We start from the raw sequence: 15,528 nt of genomic DNA on the forward strand, positions 1-15,528 counted from the left end.
GTGCTGTGGGAAGTGTGTGTATGAAAGTTACTAAGGTGAGAACATAGGTCCTGGTTGTAGTATTGTGCATTATAATAATTATTTTTCAGCCTTTAAACTTCACAGTAAAATTAAGAAGGAAAAACTTCATCAATGAAGACAAAACCAGCAACAGAAAATGAAAATCAAATAGCCTGGATTCATTCTAGGGAGCTTCTCAAACATTTTTGTGGAAGTCAGTTATGGGGTTACAATTTCAGAAACTATAGCTAATAATATTTCAAAGGAATCAAGCTGACCCACGGGCTGACTGTGCTGAGCAGAGCTGCAGTTTTGTGCCAGTGACCTAAGCAATCCAAGATTGTGGGAGTGCAGCAAACAGGGTATGGTTTTGGTTAAAGCTTACATAAAACATATTGTTCACAGTGGGTCACGGCCAGCACTTGAATGCCAGCTCAGCCCTCTGAAGATGTTTCTGTTCAGAATGTGGTGCTGTGCTTTTTATTTTTAGGTGGGGTGAGCTGCTTTGAGTTGTGCTGCAGTTTCTGCCTGGCTTGGAAAGGTGGAGTCAGAAAGTCCCTGTACACTGGGAGGGAAGGCATGAATGTTAGCACAGTTTCTGGCAGTGGGCCCCTCTGACTGCTGCCTGCTCTCTGTTCTCGTGCTTTTTAAAAGCAGCAGGTCAGAATTGGCGTTTCCTCCATCCTGACTGCCACTGAGCTACCTTAATTTGACTCAGTTCTGCAGTTAAGTCTCACCTGGCAGGTCTGTGGTTACATTTAATGCATGGCATTTAGAGCTGCCTTGTGAGCAGTGATCTTGGAACAGCTGAGAAACATTGAAGGGAAATAGTGATTATGCTGCAGTTTTGTGTACTTTCTAAAGTGCCAGATCTCCAGGATTTATCTACCAAGCTCCTTCCATGTGACTTAAATCATCTTCCCTCCCGCAACTGTTGAATGCACTTATAAAATATATTGTAAGGATATCACACCAGTAATGGAGACTACAGTCATCCTTTGTGCCGCTGAACGATTTTTTGGGAAGCTGGATCAAGAAATGCACGTACTGCTTTTGTTCTTATACTTGCATCCAGTAATACACAGCACACAATTATGTCTAAGGCACTTAATTTTTATGGCTAAAAATCTGGTATTTCCTTTAATGCATTCATTCTGCTCATTGTGCTGTCACAAGACAGAATGAACGTTGTTTGGAGAATGCACAGTCTGTTTCCATATGCAACTCTGATTTGGTTTCTTTAATGTGTGAGTTCTGACTTGGAATTCCCAGCACTTGATGCTAGGAATTCTTTAGTTAAGAAACTAAAGGCATCTGTTATGCGTTTTATTTCTCTCATATCCCGAAAGATGATGTAATGTAACCTTTTGTCTTGGAATTTGTCTTTGTTTTCCCTTTGGGACTGATACATGGGGCACTTCAAACAGGTATTACCTAGTCCTGTAATGTTTCTCTGAGTTTCAGTGATCTGAACCTCTGGAAGAATTGGCATTGTCATGGTGCAAAGTTCCTTTGTTTTACTTTTTACCAGCCTGTTTAATGTGCCAAAGTGGTGCAGACTTTCCAGGGAATTTCCAGGGAATGCTGGCTGCTTTGGCACACTGAGGCAGAGTGGAGAAGCTGTAGCTTACAGGTGGACCTGGATTGAGTTGCTCATGGGGAGGCTTGTGGTGGCAGAAGGAGAAATGTTTAACTCTAACTCCTGTGCTTGTGCTGTATTGGTGACATTTTCCCCCGATGTCTGGGAGGAATGATGATGAGGACTCCATCTTATCAGAAGGCTAATTAATTACATTATTATACTGTATTATTCTATACTACATTTACATATTTATATTTACATTACATCTGAACTGGATCTGCCAAGCACTCCCCTGCACAGCATCTCCTGTCAGCCAACATTCCCAAAACACACACACCTGGATCCAGTTGGTCAGTGAATCAAAACACACCAGAATCCAGTGAGCAATTCCCTTCAGGTGAGCAATGCATTCCACCTGTGAACAAGCACAGGTGCAGCAAATGAGATAAAGAACTGTTTTTCCTTTCCCTGAGGTTCAGAGAATGTGAATCCCAGAATATCCTTGGGAGGTTGTGCCTTGCTTTTCTCTGTGGAATGTGGCCACAGTGCTACTCTGAATATCTGTGGGTGCTCCCACAGTTTTCTGCCAGGCTCTGAGCCAGTGGGATGTGAGCCCCTGGCTGGAGCAGGGCTGTGCTGCAGCATCTTGGGCTTGCAGTGCTCTGCTGATGCACCTGCAGGGCTTCTGCTTCAGGCCATCTCCCCTCCAGCCAGGTGAGGTGCTGGATACACTGAATTTTCCATAGGGATGTGTGGCTTGGTGTTTGTTTCTTGCATTGCTGTAACATTTTTAAGCTGTGCATTAGGTGATGCTGTGCTCAGTATTGTACAAATGTGAATATAAAGATTATTTCCACTCTACGTATATAAACCTCCCCCAAAAACCCCAACCAAAAAATCGCTGACAATTTTTCCACAGAATCTAAAGCTGTTGTGCATTTACACAAGAAGAAACTGAAATTCTTTTTCCAGTGCAGGTTCAAATTTCCATTCCTGTTTTAAATTGAGAGATTGCCAGTGAAAGTTTTACATTACTGTGAGCCATAATCATTTTTATACTAAGGGAGCCTGTGATTTGTGGTAAATGCAGTGGGGTATAGAATTCCTTACTCTGGGAATTGGGAGAGAAAACAATCCATTTTGAGAAAATAGATGGTTTTAAGTTTTATTTTAGAAAACTGTATGGTATGTGAGACGTTTGCTGGCAGTGATAAATAACAAACAGTTCTTTGATCCTGGGGGTTTTTTAATGAAAGATGAAATTTTTTTTTACCAAATTTTCTTGTTTCCCATCCAATGCAAAGATCAAAGTATATAAAATACTGAATAGTCTGAATTTTGAAATACCATCTTAAAGTCCAAGCTAATTGACTTTATCATATTAACACATTAGTGTGACAGGGTTAAAGTTCCACTTCTGGAAGAGTTTAGGAGGTACTGAGCAGCTTTCCTCTATTTTCATTTTATAGAGCAGTAGATAAAGTTGCTGACATGCTTAGAGCATATGGACCAGGAGAACACTCAAGTATTTTTGGTATGAGGAAATACACGCAGTTATAGTTACCATATTCCCTACAAGGCTAGTAAATATAAAGCAGTTTACATGACCTATATATTTTCAAATATATATTATTTTCTCCCCAGCTTGTCCTCAATTTGTCATTTTCTGCTGACATCAGTAAATGATTTACCTGCCAAAGCATATGCGCACTCAGTGAGGCTTTCTGACATATTCAGCTGTTGATTCTTCAGGGGTTGTGAGTGTCAGGGGGGATATTAGAAGAATGCCCTGCATTGCTATTTTAAATTCTGTGTTAGACTCCATTTTAAATTTTGCTTGATGAAATAGAACATTTCCTTTATATCAAATGGTAGGGGGAAGATTTGTTATTGTAATGACATCTTGATGCTGTGATGAGCAGTAGCTCCCTGGAATGTGTGTATAGAAAATCTGCTCTTCTATAAACTGTCTTGAAGCAGTAAAAGAGAAACAACCCAGTGTATATGTGTGTAACAGGATACAGTAAGTGAGTAAATGCTTTGGAAGTGGGGCTCCCATCAGCCCTGGAGCAGGCTCTCTGTGCCTTTGCTGAATGCAGTGCTGGGCTGCTCTCCTGAAGAATTCCTGTTCTCCTGGTGTCCAGCCTGATCCTCTTCAGCTAAAGCCCTGAAGTTACCATTTGGTAGCTCATTTCTGCATCACTTTGTGGAAGTACAGAGCTGTTGGGTCAGGAGTGCCAAGCTAGAGGCCAGCTCTGTTGTTGTCATAACAATATTTAGCATGTGTGAGCTGGGCCCCACTTAAGAAAAGTTTATTCTGATTTTATTTTGATTTTGACAGAATCTGTTTGCTTTGTGTTCTTGTCAGTGGTAGCAAACCTATTTGGTTTTTGTGTTGTGTTGAATTTAGAAAGATTGGTCAGTATAATACTGTTCAGTCACTGTGCTTTCACATCACCTAGCAGGTATGTATAGGCTACAGAATTATTTCAGGTGATTTGCATCAAATCCATTCCCTCATCCTTACCAGTTCCAGGATAAGGAGTGCTGAGTGGTTTCTGTGATATTCTGCATCCACATGGGCATGGCACACACTCTTTCGGGTATTGCTATTAATAGGTGCACCAGACTGACACATACCTGCTGCTCTCATTCCAGTTATTAGGAAGGAATTTGGGATCCCTGGCAGCTCCTTTCAGCTTCAGCCCGATGGCAAGTGGTTCTGTGTTTCTCTTCAAGTGGGTGATGCTCTTCAAACAGTTACAGGCTTTTAGCAAATAGATTATCTAAGCTGTAATAGAGGAACTGGCTGTCCTGTTATCTGGAGCTGAAGGATTTGCAAATAAAGCTAATTGTCTTCGGCAAGTATAGGAGCTTTTAGCCAAGATAAAAGGAAACTGCTGAAAAAACAGCCAGGGGCAGTTTGGCTGAGTTGATTTATAGCACAGTGATCCTTTATCACTTTCTTTCACTAGGAGCTTAAGATGTGTCTGTAACAGTACAGAAATTGCACTGAATTTTGGAGCTTGCATTTAGCTTGTATCACTTTCTGGATTTGTTTTTCCCAAGGTAAATAATTTGTTTTAAAATGCAAGGCTTAGCACCAGTCAGTGTTCAAAGTCAACTTACCAACTGACTCCAAAACTTAAAAAATCCATAGTGTCCATACCTATTTCCAAGATTTCTTAAATTTTAATGTCGTTGTGATGTCATGTCCTCAGTTTTGGTAGTAAATGTTTTCTTTGCTGAACACTCTTGAATAGAAGCTACAATTTAGGAGGAGAATTAAGTTGAATTGTTTTTTTTTTTTCCATAGGATTCTCTTGGCCTTCCTGCTTGCTTTTGAAAGGATATCCTACCTTTTCATTAATTAACATCTTAAAGAGTTGGAAGTTATGTTAATCCCATATTTAGCCCCTGTTTTTAAGAAAATACTGCGTGGAATGAAATGGCAAACTGTGGCATTTTCACTGGCAGATCAGACACTGAATTTCATGGCAATATTTAAGTTTACCTTCTGCCTGCCAGTGTGAAAGGGAGATGGAATCTGAGGAAGAGTCAGGTGTGGTTAATGAGTGTTTGAAATGGTTCCCATAACCTCTGTACAATATAGAGACTGTACCATGAAAGCATTTTATATTTCCAAAAGGTTTTGAATGCCTGCATTCCATGAATCCACTTCCTGCTTGTCTGCAAGCTTATTAAAATCAGGGTAAGAAGATTTAATTGCAACTGCTCAGGGCTTGGACATACGAGATTATGATTCTATTCTTGGCTACTCCACACAACATGTTTGTGACTGGCCAGGCTACCTAGGCAAAATGCTTCCAACTTGGCTGTTTGAAATTCAGGTTTGCAGTTCATTTCTTCCTTCAGCCTGGCTACCTCTCTCAGAGAAGGTCAGAAGCAAAAAAAAATAATCTTTTTTTGTTTCTATTGCTTTGTGTGAAATACAAATTATATTTCCCCAACCAGGAGACAGTAGTGTCTTGCATCTTGGTGCAAGGATGTGTTATTGGTGAAATGTCGGAGACCTCTCTGTTCCAGTCTTGTGTCACAGGCCAGTGTGAGCCCTCAGCTTGTGTTAGACTCAAACCTTCTCCCAGGCAAAGTCTTTCTAAAAATGGAACACTGTGTTTGTGCTGCTGTGCAGAAATGCAGTGGATGTGAGGCAAGGAGCAGCACAGCATCAGGAATTGCATTAACCCAGCTGTCAGATCTCTGAGAAAAGCAGTTTGTGTTAGTACTGAGCCACATGAATTAGGTAACTGGCTATGCCTGCCATTAGTGAAGAATGGTCCTAGTTCTGATTTTTTTTTTATTTTATTTTTCTGTTTTAATGTTTGCTCACAAACATATGAGAGGACTTTCTGCTGCTATGGAACTGCAGTCTGTGTTTCCCTAAATGGAATTGCTTCTTTCTGCTCTGAATCCCAGGTGTGCCTACACTGCAAAGAGGGTTTTTAGAGCTCACTTGCCCAAAGGCAACAGAGCCTACAGCAGTGTGGTTTTCACAGCAGTGCCATGGCTGCATTTCAGCCTGCTCACACTGCTCACCCCACTTAGCTGATTGGAGCAGCTGTTACCAAACAAGTGATTCGTGGGACCAAAATACAGCCAGCGTGTCTGGTTTTATTGCAGTGTTCAGTAGACTCATCAACCTCTTTGTGGTCTGAATTACATAGAGAGAATCATATTTGAAATGTTTCAGAGAATTTTTTGATAGGAGACATACTAAGTAACTGGTTTTGTGTAGATCTGAAAATACAAATAGCTAGAGTAGAGGAGGCAGACCCCACTAAAATCAAGTTGATTGGTTTAAGATTTCCTTAACATCAGGTGGAAGATTTCCTTAGGATCTGTAGGAACTAGCATCTTCCTTAACCTTAAAAACACATCTTTTGAAATGTGTCAGTGGAGAAGAAACTAATGTGAGTAATGGAGAAAAAAAAGCCCCAAACCTGACAATTATAAATCCATTTAATTTTCCTAAAGCAGAAGAAAGGGATGAGGCTGTGAAGATTCAAGTACTTTTTCCTGCCTTACAATCCAGATTCCTACAAAGCTGGAAGAAAGGGTCTTGATTAACTGAAATGGTCTCTGGATCAAATCACTGGGAAGTTATGCAGGCAGCATTTCAGCAACATGGGAGAACTCTTAAAATTTAGCTAGTGCCATTGAAATGAATGTTTTTAGGGAAAAAGAAAATTCTTTTATGCTTTCTCTGTCATCTAGCCTAACTGTAGCTTTCCAACATCTTTATTTCCCTTCTGTTGTGTTTTGAGGGCTTTAGAATATATTTTCAGCGGTGCTGCTGCCCTGGGTGCCCTTTTCATTCCTTTAGGCAAGAAATTCATGTCAATTCCAACCACTTTTCTGTTTTCTTGTCAGAACAGGTTTACTTCCCTACCTACTGCTGCAGATCAAACATTGCTGCAGCAGAGCTGGAGCCTCTGGCAGATCAGGGGAAAGGTTGAGGGAGCCAGCAAGAGGTTATGCTGCCCTCCTTTTCTTGCGGAGTGCAGCAGAATTTCATTCTTTGGTGAGACAAATATTTGAGAAGTATCTGTTGTGAATAGTTTGGGGGAGATGCCTTGCAGAGGATGGACTGGACACAGTCCTTCCAGCCATATTTCCTGCTGTTTCCATGAGTGTCTCACAGCTGATTCAGAGCCTTTGACTCTCTTTTGCTTTGTCATTTGTTCTGTGGTTTATTACCCAATGTACAGCCAACCTGATGCAATGATTCCAGGACTCAGTCCAATTAGTACATGTGCTAGCATACTTCTGAGATGAAGCTTCAAGGAAGCTTTATGTTGAAAGATTTTTTTTTAATATTTACCATGGGATTGTAGAAGATGGAATTTTTTTTTTTTAATGATAATAGTAGTAAAAATAGGGCTTTTTTCCTCCTCAAATCTTATTATACTATCTTGGCACGCTTTCCATTCTCAAGCCTCGGGCTCTGTTGTAAATTTAAAATAGTATTGATGGTAAAGGGATTATAGGATAGCTTACATAAGTGTTACTTTATTAATTCTCTCCAACTCTCCTCAGCTATGCTTTGTTACCTTTTCCCATCACAGTAATTCCTTATGCTTTTTGTAGTCTGTCTCCTTCTCAGGATTTGTTCCACTGCTGTTCTCAAGTGCAAGGGCAAAACAAGTTATTTGATTTTGCCTGTGCTTCTGTATTTGTTTCTGCATGAGAAGGCCCTGATCTTTCCTAGGATATGCTTACAAATTCAGCATAAGATAAAAAATTATTGCAGTTGCTTGTGATCTTGAATTAATCACCAGGACTGGAGGTCAGGGAGGTTACTTTTTCATCAGAGGAGATTGCAGGCAGTCTCGCTTGGGTGCATGTTAATGTTTTGGGGATCTCTGCTGAAACTTGCTGCTGTTTTTGGGTGACCTGTGAGTTATTTTACAGCTGGGGCTGCCAGGTCTGGTTTTACTCAATTAAATGATAGAAATGCCTGGCCTAGCACAGTGCTTAGAAAAGCTTGGTTGTGTCAAATGAGTTAGACCTGTCACAGCTTATGGTCTGGGGTTTCAGTGCAGTGCAAGTAACTACAGCCAAGGATTGCTTGGGAAGGCATTGATAAAACTTCCTAGAAAGCATAAGACAAAATCTGCTCTTGCCATCTGTGCCTACCTGTCTGGGGTAAGAAAGGTGGCAATGCCACAAGGAGAGCAGCAGCTCTGGCCAGGGGCTGTGTCAGCTCCAAATCCACATAAAGCCATGGCAGAGGTGGGGTGGAGCAAGCATTGAAGTGCCAGCTCAGCCAGGCACCAGGCTGGCTTGTCATAGCCTTGATTAAAATTGACATGGACCAGCAGGTCACCTTTAATTGGCCCAGCTCATAATTGAGATGATCTGTTTTGGTCCAATGATGAATTTTGGTTTCATGAGGTCACAATATGTCTTCTTTACTTGTGCTGGGTAAAGCTTTGCCCTGGAAGAAACTGTACTGGAATGAGCAGGCACTTTTCAGCTGGGGGGTTTCAGAAGGTGTCTCTTGGGGCCAGCAGCCCTGTGTAGGTCTAATGTTGCCATATGAGCCCTGAAAATCCACAATAAGCCCCTGGTTTCCCTACCACTCCCTTTTGCCTACCACAGGCAGGGCAATTTGATATTTCCTATTCCTTTCCAGAGCGTCCTGGGCTGGGATGTTGGAGGGACATCTTCTACATCCCTTTCTGCTGTGACATGGAGGTTTTGCAGGCTTGGGACTGTGTGATTTTACTTTAGAAAACAGGTGCCAAATAGCTGCACTCTGTTAGACCATGTGCCACAAGGTCTTTTTTTAATCTCCATTATCATTTTGGTTCAGCATTTACCAGTTTTCCTTCCAGGTTAATGGTTTTATTGGGCAACAGCATCAGGAGGTGCTTGAGAGCATGTTTGATAAACAAAGCAAACAAAACACAAGCCTAGCTGAAAATTCCCCTTTGTGTTGGCAGTGCAAACAGTGGAGATCTGGATGGGAGGTAATGCCAATCTCTAGTGCATCCTTAACATGCTGGGAATGTTGGCAAAGGAAGAAAGTAAATTGCTGTGTGTGAAGGTCATAGGTGATAGCACTGTGACAATCTTTTAAAGAGTGATGTTAACATAATAGGCATTGATTGATTAATCAGATTAATCAGACCCTGGCATTTGTCAGCTGGCCTTGCTCTGCTCCCTTTTTGTGGGTTCTTCTGAGTGTTTGCTTTTCTTCCCTGAATCCCAAGGGGTTTGTGAGCCAGGTGAGGTGTTATGTAGGGTATCCTGCTTCTCAGGGACCCAGAAGAGGCTGAGCTAATGCTTCATGCAGACCACGCTGTGGGAGAGAGTACTCTGAGGATGACCCTCCAAAACCTCCTCCCGATGTGTTCTCCTCCATGGAAAAAGAAAACCAAATGCATTGCAGCACTTGATGCTGCCTTGATGTGAAAAGCATTTAGATTCTGAAAGATCTGGGTGCTGTTGCATGCTGTTTATTTGCACTGATTGGTTAAAAAACTGAGAAAAAGACACAGTGGGTGAAGGAATAGAGTCCTAAGAAAGGATATTAAGGAAGTAATGGCCAAAAAAAGTGTATCTCCAGAGAGCTTAACAGGATTATAAGAATGAGAACAATTGCCTTTTTGCCTGTTGAATGATTGCTGCCCTGCTGGTCTGTGCAGTTCAGCCTGTCTCCAAGGTCTTGGCCAGGCTGTTCCTGCTGTTGTTGAAGGAATTGTCACGGGTCAGGTGCTGTACCTGACGCTGGTGACTCAGGTGTTGGCACAGTGTCTGCAGGAAAGCTGCTTTGCCCAAATTCTGAGGGAGGTGAGAAAGGGCAGATAGTCAGATTGTGCAGTTCCAGGAAGCTCTGGGAATTGGCTGCTGCTTTTCTGGGTGAGGGTCGGGGTTTCCTGCCTCTCTGGGCTTTCTGCCTTCAAGGGGCTCCAAGTGAAACACGGTGGGTGTGCTTCTTCACTTGTTCAGCTTGCTGCTCCCTCTGCACTGCCTGTGGATTTATGAGAAGAGCCAGGTTAAAATCCTTCCCCATCCTTAAATAAAAGCTGTTGTTGGCCCCAGCAAACTTAACAAACTGTTTGAAGTGATGCTTTTGAAGTAGTTGTGCTACCACCACTGAGGAGGCAGCAAAGGGAGTCATGAAAGCAGAAATCAGCACACAGATGGGAGTTTTAGGAGAAGAGGCTTCAAATTATAATAATGGTCCTCAGGCCACTTTATTGTACCATAATTACCCTAATGAAAGTGACCTGAGGGGCAGGAGCCTGGAGTCCAGGGAAAGCAGCTGATAGCACGGCAAGGGGGAGTTCTTTAGCAAAAGATAAACCCAGAGATACAGCTGTGTTCTGTGCACTCACTTGAACCCCACTGACATCCCTGCTCCCCTGTAATTGTTTTCTTGAGCCGAGTCCTGCACTGTGGGTAATTGCAAACACTCCTCTGTAGTTTTTATTCTGATCCACATCTTCTGTGATGCCTTTTTTTCCTAAAGCTTGATAAGAGTGCTAAAAGGTTGCCAGGTAAAATTAGTTTCAGGACATCATTAGCTGGTGCTTCTCCCATTGGAGCATGCACTGTCAGAAGAATAAGGGGAAGAGTTAAGAAGAGTAATTGTTGTTTCATCAGATTTTGTATTAATTCAACCAGACTAATGCACTCTAATATCTAGACAAGCCTTATAATTGCAGATAGTTGAAACAAGCTTTTAGCTGTTCATGTGCTCCTGCTCTGAGTTAATTTCACATCTAACCCATTAAGCAGAAAAAAACCTCAACCAAACCTAAACCAAAACAACTAATCAACAGGTCTTTGTTCATTAAAGACATCTTGAAAATTAGGTTATTTACAGAGATGGGGGGTACTCTTCTTCAAAAGCTTGGGACTGATATTGTCTCTTTTTCAAAATGCATGCAGGGGATGCGACATCCAAGACAGTGAAATAAATCTCTTGCAGAAACACCTTTTTAGATCAAATAATAATTTTGCAAATTACTTGATCAGTATTCTGGACTACCTCTGTTCCAGTCTAGCATCCAGCACAGAGGAGCAGGATTTCACCTGGGGGCCTGCAGTAAGGGCCAGTGCTTTCTGAGTTATGTTAGGAAGGAAAATGGAGCTTTGAATATGATTCTTTGAACTCTCCCTGGCCTCTGAGCAGCAGTTTAAATGCTCAGAAGGGAGCACAGGAAGAGAAAGGAGAGGGTGAATCAAGGCTCTGCCCTCTCTGGTTGTCCAGCCCCTACCTGTGAATAAAAGGGGAGTGACATGCCAGAGGTCTGCATTCCTTATTTTCCTGCTGTTCTTTGGGATGATTCACACCACAGGAGCTATCACAGAGAAAATTAACTCTATCCCAGCCAAAACCAGTACAAAACCCTGTGGCACACACCTGCAGCTAGTTGTGGTTTATAAGAAAGTCTCTGTAGTCCCTGGTGCAGGGAAGCATTTAGCCTCTTTGCTAATGGGATGTTCCTAGGATCATAAGTGTTTGAAGGAGCAAGTTATTGTGGCATAAGTGACTTGTCTGGCTCTGATCTCTCACATTGGTTTTTTGTATTAAAGGAAAATCAGTGTAACATCTGCTTAGTTGTGATGGTGATTAATTTCTGATGATCAGCTTATGTTCTGAGGTTCAGCAGTTGGGTGTTTCTGGAACTTGTACAGGGGTGTTAACCTAAGTGTCCAAGAGATTTCATGTGCTGATTTTCTGGGTTTGTACCTTGCACTGCTTCTGTAACTTAATTCTTAAACAGAATTTCAAAATATGCTGCTTCTTGTATAACAGCACAGTGTATATGTTTGTGTGCACTTTATGAATATTTTGCCAGCTACTTAGAGGTTAGTTGCCTTTAATCATCATGTCATTAAATATCCCTACAGAGAAAATATTAAGGCTTGTCCTTGCTCACTGATGCAGAATAATTTTAAATCAGTCTGACTTCGTTATTTTGATGCACTTCATTCTTGTCTCTGTGTTCCTTCAGGCTTCCGACTTGATTATCACCCCAGCTACGACGTTCAAGGAGAAACCAGACCCCACTGGTCTGGTGTTTGGAACTGTGTTCACTGATAACATGCTGACAATTGAATGGTCCTTGGATTCAGGCTGGGAGAAACCCTGTATTAGGCCTCTGGAGAACCTGTCATTACACCCAGCCTCCTCAGCCCTGCATTATGCTGTGGAAGTGAGTAGTACATTGATTTGGAAACCACTGTTTTCTTTTATTAGCCGCAGTTCTGCAATACAAGAAGTATTACTGCCTTAAGTTCATTAGTATTGAGTTACATCTTGTTCTGTTAACTGGTGCTCTTCCAGAGTAATTGCATTATTTACAGCAGGGTTATTTACACACAAGCAGCTGTGGCCTGGGGATGCCAGCCCACTTAAAGTCCTAGCCTAGGGAAGGTGAGCTCTTTCCTGAGTGGTAATAAATTTATTTTAAAAACCATTCTTGTTCACTGGCAGTGTTGGTCCAGTTGCTGTCTCTGATGTGTGTCAGACCATGGGCCTCTCAGAGTAGCTTTAATTTGGGGGCTGAACACGCAGGACAGATGAGGCAGGTGCTTGTTTGAACTGAGCCAGTCCCTCGAGCTCAGGGCTAGCTGATGCACTCAGTGTTACAGGTGGATTTGAAGAGGGAACAGACAGCAGGGAACTTTGGGAAGTGGAGTGTTAAGTCGGAAACCAGCGTGGTTAAAGTTTCTGTGCTTAGCTGGTTGCTGCCCACGGTGCCTGCAGAGCAGCTTGGGCTGTGCTCACACCTGTGTGGGAGCCCCAGCAGGGCACAGAACCTGAAATGGGAGCCCACTTCTGGGTAGGTGGCAGTTATTTTTCCTTTTTTTTTAAATTTTTTTTTTAAATTTATTTAACCACTGGTACAAGGGAAGCTTCCCCTGCTTGCTGTCCCTGAGCTCCTGCCTTCACCATTTTTATTTTGACTGAATTTTTCCTCATCTAGTCACCAAGCCTCCTGTGTAAATTACAGCAGGCACCTGTGACTGAGCTCTTGATCTGCCCAGGAAGTGAGAAACCACGCTGGAGTCCCAAATCTGTATTTCACTCTTAGTAGCACATTGCTTTAATGCTCGGCCTCTGGCCTGGTCTGAAATCATTGCTAATATGAATATGCTCTTATTTTTTTTTCCCATTTTTTTTATTCTTTTACCCTTATTGCATCACGTTTCCTCTAGCCAAGAGGAGAGAGAGAGGAGAATCTGGTGTCATTGCTGTGGCTCAATGAATACACAGTGGGTATAATGAAAGTGATGAGTTTGGCATTCCCTCCCCTTTCTCCTTGCCCTTCATGGTGCAGTGTTTAATCTGGATCTGCTGAACTCCAGATCCAGCTCCTGTGATGTACAGATAATGCTGTTCTCACACCACTGTAGCAACCAACCATCCAGCAACCACAGCAGTTGCTTTCATTAAAGCTGAACATTTCTGGAACACATCACTGTCTCCCATTTTTAACGAGTGAAAGGCTTTACTGAGCTCTGGAAGATGAAAAGTACTTCTTTTTGGAGAAAAAATTTAACATCTTGAGAAGGCTTTGTGTTTCAGTAATGATGTGATTCTTACTTCTGTCAAACCATTGATCGACTCTTAGTAGTGACATTCCTCCCTTTTCCCTCTCATTAAAAGTTCTGTGAATGTGTTTGGGAGAAGGGTGGGGGGAAAAATGTGTTCTGTGATAAGAAAGCAACATTACAACCATGTGCAATCAGTAAAAATCATATCAAAATATCAGCTAGATGACCAGCTATGCTGTCCCTTATTAAAGACTTTATTTTTCTTGTGGCTACAGTGTCTACCCTAGCAGCAGCTTCTTTTTCAAAATCGTGCCAAGCTTTTAATAAGGTTGGCATTGCCACAGGACTAAGATTTTGAAGGCAGAAAGTTCTGGGTTCTAATTCTGGTTCTGCTACATAATTGGCACACAGCCTGAGGAAAATTGCTGGGATTCTGCAACGCAGTTACAACCCAATTAAAATTTGTCATGTGGAAGGACCTGGCTCTGCCATGGAACTGCACACAAGTTTTCCAAAGATTGCATTTCACTGATACTAACAGAAAAATACAGAATTTAGTAACAGTGAAACTCTGTTAACAAATTACTTGGGCACAAATACAGGATTATTTTTTCCAAATAAAATAATACTAGATAATATTACAGCTACTATAGATATTTAGATAATACAGATATTTAGACTTCCAGCCACATAGGATGCGGTTCCAGCCACTTTCTGTGGAACAGTCAGAGGAGGAGAAGCCTGAGGAGACTGACAGCAGTGATGCAGTTAAATTCATAGAATGTAACACTGAAATTTAATGAACCAAGAAATGCTTTGGAAGATAAAATTCTAGGAATCTGAGCTGTTGTCTGTAAGCTTAAGTGAGCCTTTAATACTTAATCTAAATAAGATTTGTGTATACATATATATATTAATGTGAGCTTATATAGTACATGTGTTTTCTGTCTATAAGTATAACCAGAAATTACCAGTCTGTAACTGAAAATAACTGGATATTTGGTGGGTGTGTTTTTTGATGTGGTTAGGAGAGGGCATTGATAGTATATAAGGGTTTCTGGTTGTCAACACCAGTTGTCTGGATCCTGCAGTTTGATGGGATAACTATGTTTAAATTCCCTGTAAAGTATATAAAGAAAGTATTTCCATGCATTTTATCTTTAGAGTAAGGCTACATCTCTCTCATGCAGGCTAAATCCCATTCCACAGCATGAGAGGGAAATAAGTGGCCAGTTCCTGCTACAACTACAGCAAGAACTTCACAAGAATGCTCTCAATTACTTTATTCTATACTTCCTAACAGAGATGTGTTTTGGACAGAGCTCTAAGAATAATTAACATGCATATATATAATGAAATTCTGTAGATCCCTTATGTAAGCAGAATTGCTGTTTTGACTTGGGTATTAGTAAGGATGTGAGGGAATTGTTAAGCCGAACACATGCTACAAATTTTAATTGCTGCAACCAAATTATGAAAAAAAAAAAGAGATGTTGTGATGAGGGATTCTGAAGCTGATGTTACAAAGATGAGCTGCCTGTGCTGCAGATGAATCCCTCACTGGAGTGCATTGCCAGAAGTCACTAGTTAGCGTTTCCGTGTTTGAGTGCAGTGAGCAGGAGGGTGAGGCTTTTCTCTGCTCCGTGGGCACGGATCATCCCAGGCTGAGGTGTCTGAGCTGGTGTTTGCTCTCTCCCCTTGGCTCGGCAGCTCTTCGAGGGGATGAAGGCCTACCGAGGAGTGGACGGCAAGATCCGCCTGTTCCGGCCGGCCCTCAACATGGACAGGATGGCACGGTCAGCACTGAGGACAACCCTGCCAGTAGGTACCCAGGGCAGCTCCTGCTCTTGCAAACAGGCTCCTCAGAGCAGCTTTTCACTGCCAGAGTGCACATCTCCATAGCTTTTCAC

At 42.0% G+C, this 15,528-nt stretch overlaps 1 protein-coding gene across 2 annotated transcripts in view; it reads left to right on the forward strand.

Annotated features, from left to right (window-relative positions):
• Positions 1–15,528, forward strand: part of BCAT1 (branched chain amino acid transaminase 1) — a 63,025-nt gene that overhangs the window by 23,537 nt on the left and 23,960 nt on the right. For both annotated transcript variants that reach the window (XM_064421467.1, XM_064421466.1), the window contains 2 exons: positions 12,073–12,273; positions 15,329–15,439. In XM_064421467.1, coding sequence (XP_064277537.1) covers positions 12,073–12,273; positions 15,329–15,439 — 312 coding nt within the window. The remainder of the gene's footprint in view (positions 1–12,072; positions 12,274–15,328; positions 15,440–15,528) is intronic.

Source organism: Passer domesticus, chromosome 5 (assembly GCF_036417665.1).
Source record: "Passer domesticus isolate bPasDom1 chromosome 5, bPasDom1.hap1, whole genome shotgun sequence".
Classification (NCBI taxonomy): domain Eukaryota; kingdom Metazoa; phylum Chordata; class Aves; order Passeriformes; family Passeridae; genus Passer; species Passer domesticus.